We start from the raw sequence: 8,556 nt of genomic DNA on the forward strand, positions 1-8,556 counted from the left end.
ATTTTGTGTTAGGGTTAGAAAAAGTGGGCGGAGCCAACACCAGCCAAATACATACCTGGGCAATGCCGAGTCTTCAGTGGGTGGAGACAAACACAAATTTCACTGGGAAAATGTAAACTGCAGCCATTCTTACACTATTAATTGTACAGTTCTAAAACTTTGCACAGTTGGTCACTGGGTGACTGGAATTAATATTCAGAAAAGTGGGTGGAGCCTACAAAAAACAATCACAATTCACCTATTGATTTTCAAGGCAAATATCTAATTGCTGCCATTTTTGCACTGTTAATGGCACAAGCCTCAAACCTGGTACAGTTGATCATTGGGTGGCTGGGGTTAAATATTTAGAAAAAGGGTGGGGCCACAAACAGCGAATCAGATGTGCTTCATTTCAATGAAAATTATTCATGCCAAAGACCACAAATCTCACAAACTTGGTCATTGACTATTGACAATTGTGTGTTAGGGTTAGAAAAAGGGGCCACAGCCAACAGCAGCCAAATACATACCCGGGAAACATTAGGACATCAGTAGGTGAAGAAAAATACAAATTTCACTGCCAGAATGTAAACTGCAGCCATTCTTACACTGTCTGTCAATGGCAGGGTTCTTAAACTTTGCACAGTGGGTGACTGGGATTAATATTCAGAAAAGTGGGTGGAGCCTACAAAAGCTAATCAAAATTCACCTATTGATTTTCAAAGGAGTGGAGCCACAGCCAATTAGATTTATTTCATTTCAATGCCAATTATTGATGCCAAAGGCCGCAAAGCTCACAAACTAGGTCATCATTGAGTAATTGTGTGTTAGGATTAGAAAAAGTGGGCAGAGCTAACACTAGCCAAATACATACCCGGGCAACGCCGGGCGACCAGCTAGTAGTAAATATAATCATCTCAAAAACTATCTACATTTAAGTACAAAGTATGTAAGACTGATGCCTTTTCTTTTTACCTTCATCGTTTATATTGCACTATGGATAAAACATTCTGTTTTTCTCAGATACCTTCTATATCTGCATTATGCACTATGTGTCTGTATTTCCTCAAACACTATGTTTTCTTTTATAAGGGACATATCAGTCAATCTACCGTCTTTCAGTTGAACATTCTTTACTGATAAGAGATGTTTAGAAGAAATCAAACCAGGATCTCGGAGATCATTCTTCTCGCGTTTCCAAACCTTTCCAGTGTAAAGAGTCTTGTGGTTGCCTTACTCGTTGTTATTTATTATGTGACACTTTGTGGAAACCTCCTGATCATCATACTAGTAACCAGAAGCAAAAAGCTTCAAACTCCCATGTACTTTTTCCTAACTCAACTTTCTACATCGGACATTCTGCTGTCCACAGACGTTGTCCCTAACACAATTGTTGCCATGATTAATGATGGGCTATTGATATCCTTCAATGGTTGTATAACACAGTTTTGCATATTCGGAGCTTCTGAAACATTTCAGTGCTTCATATTATCAGTGATGTCTTATGACAGGTACCTCGCTGTTTGCAACCCACTCCGGTACTCCTCAATTATGAACTATTCCTTTTTACTGAGTTTAATTCTTCTTTCTTGGCTGTTAGGTTTTTCCTTCACACTAGTGACAACAATTATGTTATCTATGCTAGACTTCTGTGGGCCAAACATCATTGATCATTTCTTCTGTGACATGGCTCCTATTATGAAACTGTCCTGCTCAGATACATCCATGATTCATTTGGAAGCCATGTTGGCGAGTGTATTTGTAATGATTCTCCCATTAATGATAACTGTATCATCATACGGATGCATCATTCAGGCAATTCTTAAAATATCTTCCAATATCAGTAGATGGAAATCTTTTTCCACCTGCAGCTCCCATCTGATTGTGGTCTGCATTTTCTATGGAACTCTCATTGGCATTTACATGCTTCCATCCGAAGGACTATCTTCAACTGTAACCAAATTGATTTCCCTATTATACACTGTGGGGACACCAATGCTCAATCCCATTATATACAGTCTAAGAAATAAAGACATCAAAGAAGCTATCAGGCTAACCACCGCCGTGTAGTCTTCCATTTAAATGAAGGAAAGTAAACTAAACTTCCAGCTCCCAGTAATGTCATTCATATGCAGTGGTGCTCAGCTCATCCAGATTCCAGATATCCGAACTACCCGGATAATCCGAACTTTTTCCGCTATCTGACCTCGGATCCAGATTCCAGATAGCTGGGCAAATCCGGAATGCAGTATCTGGATGCGCAGAGGAATCTGGATAGGAATTCGGATATCCGGGTCGGATAACCGAATCCGGATAGCGTAACCAGGGAGATGACGTCCATGACGTCATTGAGCCAATCAGAGGGTTCCCAGCAGAAGCCCTAGCAACCAATCACAGAGGGGATCTCTGGCCAGCCCCTCCTGTATATAAAGCAGCGGCCATGATGAGAAAATCATTCTTGCTTGTGACTGCTCACTGAGAGACATCTCCAGTGTGTTTGGCTAAGCAAGTGCTTTATACTGTGAGCAAACCCAGCATTTTTGCATATAAACACCTGTACTATACCACTCTTTTATTGTTGTTTAGTTAGCTAGCTTGTATTTTGATTTTAGTTAGTGTGTGTGATCAGTGGTGCTCAGCAGAGCTCGAATATTCGAGTAGTTCGAATATTCGAGCTCTTTTTCAGCTATTCGAGCTCGGTATTCGAGCTCCGAATAGCTGGAGCTATTCGAATGGGCTATCCGAGTACACTCGAATAGCCCATTCACTATTCGAGCTATTCGAGCCACCCGGCGCTATTCGAGCTCGGTACCGAGCTCGAATAGCGTCATAGCCCAGATTGATGTCCTTAGAGCCAATCAGAGGGCTCCCAGGCCCTCTGACGGCAGCCAATCACAGAGGGGGACCCTGGCCAGCCCCTACCCTATAAATAGCGGCCGCCATGTTCGGTTTTTCCATGCTTGCCTGAGACTTGTACAGAGAGAGAGTTGCTCCTTTGTGCTTTGGCTTAGCAAGTGCTCTATTGTGGTCATTTACCTAGCGTTTTTGCTCACCTACACCTGCCATATACACCTATATTGTTGTTAGTTAGATAGACATTGTATTTTAGTTAGTAGCTTGTGTGTTACATTAGAGAACTGCAGGCAGCTGCTGCAAGCTTACAGGTTTAGGCCTCAGGGGGGCCTTGCCTCTGTGGGCAGCTGTCCTCTGTTTATTTCTCTCATATTCTATACCAGTATTTCTGCTGTCCTTTACTAATAGTATTGTAGTTATACTGTACTAGGAGTAGGACACTCACTGACTGTCACTGTTTATAGGCTACTAGCTAGCTCCTGCGTGTGTGCACTCACTCACTGTCTGTGTGTACACACACTCTATTTCCTTCTCATTACTGTTTGATTATTGTTAGTTGTACTTACTTACTACTTACTCTTACTGTACCCGTAGGGACACTCACTGTCACTGTTCATATAGGCTACTACTACCTCCTGCGTGTGCGCACTCACTGTCTGAGTGTACACACACAACACACACTCTATTTCCTTCTGATCGCTGATTGATTATTGTAATTAGTTAGTTCTACTTACTGTTACTACTTGTACTTACTCACTCTTACTGTACTAGGAGTCTAGGACACTGAGTCACTGTGTTCATAGGCTACTAGCTCCTGCCTGCGTGCACTCACTGTCTGAGTGTACACACACCCACACTCCATTTCCTTCTGATCGCTGATTGATTATTGTAATTAGTTAGTTCTACTTACTGGTGTTACTACTTACTCTTACTGTACTAGGAGTCTAGGACACTCAGTCACTGTGTTCATAGGCTACTAGCTCCTGCCTGCGTGCACTCACTGTCTGAGTGTTCACACACCCACACTCCATTTCCTTCTGATCGCTGATTGATTATTGTAATTAGTTAGTTCTTCTTACTGTTACTACTTACTCTTACTGTACTAGGAGTCTAGGACACTCAGTCACTGTGTTCATAGGCTACTAGCTCCTGCGTGCGTGCACTCACTGTCTGAGTGTACACACACCCACACTCCATTTCCTTCTGATCGCTGATTGATTATTGTAATTAGTTAGTTCTACTTACTGTTATTACTTACTCTTACTGTACTAGGAGTCTAGGACACTCAGTCACTGTGTTCATAGGCTACTAGCTGCTGCGTGCGTGCACTCACTGTCTGAGTGTACACACACCCACACTCCATTTCCTTCTGATCGCTAATTGATTATTGTAATTAGTTAGTTCTTCTTACTGTTACTACTTACTCTTACTGTACTAGGAGTCTAGGACACTCAGTCACTGTGTTCATAGGCTACTAGCTCCTGCGTGCGTGCACTCACTGTCTGAGTGTACACACACCCACACTCCATTTCCTTCTGATCGCTGATTGATTATTGTAATTATTTAGTTCTACTTACTGTTATTACTTACTCTTACTGTACTAGGAGTCTAGGACACTCAGTCACTGTGTTCATAGGCTACTAGCTCCTGCGTGCGTGCACTCACTGTCTGAGTGTACACACACCCACACTCCATTTCCTTCTGATCGCTGATTGATTATTGTAATTAGTTAGTTCTACTTACTGTTATTACTTACTCTTACTGTACTAGGAGTCTAGGACACTCAGTCACTGTGTTCATAGGCTACTAGCTCCTGCGTGCGTGCACTCACTGTCTGAGTGTACACACACCCACACTCCATTTCCTTCTGATCGCTGATTGATTATTGTAATTAGTTAGTTCTACTTACTGTTATTACTTACTCTTACTGTACTAGGAGTCTAGGACACTCAGTCACTGTGTTCATAGGCTACTAGCTCCTGCGTGCGTGCACTCAGTGTCTGAGTGTACACACACCCACACTCCATTTCCTTCTGATCGCTGATTGATTATTGTAATTAGTTAGTTCTTCTTACTGTTACTACTTACTCTTACTGTACTAGGAGTCTAGGACACTCAGTCACTGTGTTCATAGGCTACTAGCTCCTGCGTGCGTGCACTCACTGTCTGAGTGTACACACACCCACACTCCATTTCCTTCTGATCGCTGATTGATTATTGTAATTAGTTAGTTCTTCTTACTGTTACTACTTACTCTTACTGTACTAGGAGTCTAGGACACTCAGTCACTGTGTTCATAGGCTACTAGCTCCTGCGTGCGTGCACTCACTGTCTGAGTGTACACACACCCACACTCCATTTCCTTCTGATCGCTGATTGATTATTGTAATTAGTTAGTTCTACTTACTGTTATTACTTACTCTTACTGTACTAGGAGTCTAGGACACTCAGTCACTGTGTTCATAGGCTACTAGCTCCTGCGTGCGTGCACTCAGTGTCTGAGTGTACACACACCCACACTCCATTTCCTTCTGATCGCTGATTGATTATTGTAATTAGTTAGTTCTTCTTACTGCTACTACTTACTCTTACTGTACTAGGAGTCTAGGACACTCAGTCACTGTGTTCATAGGCTACTAGCTCCTGCCTGCGTGCACTCACTGTCTGAGTGTACACACACTAAATTTACTTGTGATTACTACTGATTATTGTAACTGCTAGTTGTACTTCCTGACTGTTACTACTTACTTACTGTACTAGGGGACACTCACTCAGTCACCTCACCAACCAACCCACTCCATTAAAGTACCCCACTTTTCACCCGCCCTTTTAAAAAACTTTTGTCTATACGCCCAAAACATTGAAGATGTCTGGAAGTGGCAGCCAGCGCGGTTTGGGCAAGGGGAAGGGCAGCAAGGGAATCAGGAGGAGAGGGAGCAGCATTGTGGCAAGCCGCGGCCGCGGGCGCGCCACCATGCACAGTTCCGCAGCAGCAGCAGCAGCGTCAGTGGCTAACATTCCTCCCATAGCCACTGGCCGTGGACGCCTTGGGCGCCGCCCAGCAGGAGCATCTGCAACTCACGCTGCAGAGACACAGCAGCAGCAGCGTGTAGCACCTGCTCCGATTTTCCTCCAGCCGGGTCGGAAACGTCCCATTGAGGAAAAGGATGCAGACACTGTGGTGCAACTCATGACGGAGGATGAGCAGCCCGCCATCAGCTCTGCATCCGAGGCCTCCACCCTCACCACCACCACCACCACCACCCCTGTTCGCAGCAGCCGCCCAGCAGGGTCTGGGGAGGAGGCCAGTTCACCGTCAGTCGCCGACCTCTCATTCAGCACTCTTTTGACCCCAGGCATGATGAGTCAATTGTCTGCTGTTGTTGGCGATTTTGAGGAGGAGATGCTGATGGGCACTTTGGGGGATGAGGGATTGGACAGCAAGACTGTGGCGACAGTCAAGCAGCCCATCCATGCATCAGGAGAGGAGTTTGGGGGGTCATCATCCCAGCAGGACATGTTTGAGGAGGGGGAGGATGATGTTGATGACCCGGTGACAGACAGAGACTGGGTGCCACCACCTCCAGGGGATGTCGTCCTCAGCAGCTCGGAGGAGGAGGAGGATGCGCTTGTGGGCCTTGCAAGGAGGCGCATCATTGCAAGCATTGGCAGTGACCCACAGCCTGCTGGTGTCTCAGGCTCAGCAGCAGCAGCAGCAGCATCAGCCAGTACCACCACCAGCCGCACCCAAGCCCCCCCCCAACCACCACAGGGAGACAGGCAGCAGCGCTTCCATGCCGTAGGGGGATGTTTCTGTCACCAATCTGGCGCTTTTTCACCATGCCCACTGTGTACAGCAAGTACGCCACTTGCAACCACTGTCAGCGGAAGTTGAGCAGAGGTGCAGACCCCTTAAAGTTCAGCACCAGCTCGCTGATCAACCACCTTGCGGCTAAACATTTCCACCAGCATGAGGAGTTCCAGAGGCTGAAGGCATCTGGTGCTGGCAGTGGCACCACACCCATCACTGCACAGCCTTCAGCAGCAGCAACAGCAGCCACCCGCCCTCCTGCTCCTCCAGCAGCACCAGCAGGAGTGCGGAAACGCACTGCTCCTCCCCCCTCTGCAACTCCTGCCGCCGACACTGAGGCCTGTTCTGGCAGCCAGTCCTCAGTGGCCTCCTCCGCTGTGTCTGGTGATTCCCGTGTCAGCAAAAGGCCACGCCAGAGCCTTTTGAGCGAGTCCTTCCAGGGGGTGGTTAGGGCTCTGCCTCCCAGCAGCCGTCGCGTGCGGCAGCTGAACGGCTTGCTGGCACGGGCCATGTGCTCCCAACTCCTGCCGTACACGCTCGTGCAGGAGGGGAGCGACATGCGGGCGCTGCTTGCTTGTGCAGCCCCAGACTGGCAGCTCCCCAGCAGACACTTTTTCTCCCGCAAGGCCATTCCAGCACTGCACCGCTTTGTGATGGCCAATGTGGAGCGAGGGCTGGAGCACGCGGTTGGTGAAAGGGTCCACGTCACCATGGACTCCTGGAGCAGCCGCTTCGGGGCAGGCCGCTACCTGTCCTTCACTGTCCACTGGGTCAGCTTGGTGGAAGGGGGTGAGGATGGGAGAGCAGCAGCGGGCACAGCAGCAGCAGCAGCAGCAACACAGTGGGTGGTGCCACCCCGCAGGGTCAGGGGAACTGCAGCGGGTTCCTCCGATCCTCTGCCATCCTCCGCCACACCTGGCCAAACCCCCCGCCTCAGCAGCAGCGTGAAGGCCCGCCACTGCCAAGCGCTGCTGCACTTGGTCAGCCTTGGCAAGACCAAGCTGACGGCAGCCCACGTGTTGGCCAAACTCCAGGAGCAGGAGAGGATTTGGCTGACCCCCAGAGGCCTCAGAGTCGGAGAGGTGGTGTCCGACAATGGGGCCAATCTGGTTGCTGCCATAGACAGGGGAAACCTGACCCACATCCCCTGTCTTGCCCACGTGCTGAACCTGGTGGTGCAGAAGTTCCTGCGCACCTACCAGGGGATGGGCGAACTGCTGGAAACGGCAAGGAATGTTGTGCGTCACTTCCGGCGCTCGGCTGCAGCCTGTGCGAGCCTGGAAGACGTGCAAAAGGAGCTGGATCTGCCACGCCATCGGCTGATCATTGACGTTCCGACTCGCTGGAACTCCACCCTGGCGATGTTGGAGCGTCTGGTTGAACAGAGGCACGCTGTCAACCAGTACCTTGCCCTGGCCACTGTTTCCGCAGCTCGGAGAAGGGACAAGACCAGCAACATCCCGTCCATCGTCCCCGATGATGACTGGAGGCACATGCAGCAGGTGTGCTTTGTGCTGGCTCCCTTCCTGCAGGCCACAAACATGGTGAGCAGGGACCATGCTATGGTCTGCGAGTGGGTGCCCCTGGTTTCTCTGCTGAACAGGGCCCTCGATGGTTTGCTGGAACAGGGAGCGGCAGCCTTGGACCAGCAGGAGCGGCAACCAGCTGCGCAGTCCACCTCTGAGGGGGAGGAGGAGGAGGACTTGGTGGAGGTCCCTGACCTGGCTGCTGATGAGGGGGATCAGCACAGCGCAGCTGAGTTGGTGCAGGGGTGGAGAGAGGATGAGGCGGCAGAGGAGGAGGATGAGGACAGCACTGACGTCGATGTGCCAGCAGACGTGGCCCGCCTCTTCCCAATGGCAGCGCACATGCTGGCGTGCCTGCGCAGGGACCCCAGGGTGATCCAGATGAAG

The 8,556-nt window shown here is 48.8% G+C and overlaps 1 protein-coding gene across 1 annotated transcript; it reads left to right on the top strand.

The window, feature by feature from the left end:
- The first annotated feature begins 1,125 nt into the window (after window positions 1–1,125).
- Window positions 1,126–2,049, top strand: LOC137561887 (olfactory receptor 10A7-like). Its single transcript, XM_068273238.1, has one exon. The coding sequence runs from the start codon at window positions 1,126–1,128 to the stop codon at window positions 2,047–2,049; it is 924 nt and encodes a 307-aa protein (XP_068129339.1).
- Window positions 2,050–8,556: the final 6,507 nt, after the last annotated feature.

This window comes from Hyperolius riggenbachi, chromosome 3, assembly GCF_040937935.1.
Source record: "Hyperolius riggenbachi isolate aHypRig1 chromosome 3, aHypRig1.pri, whole genome shotgun sequence".
NCBI classification, from domain to species: Eukaryota; Metazoa; Chordata; class Amphibia; order Anura; family Hyperoliidae; genus Hyperolius; species Hyperolius riggenbachi.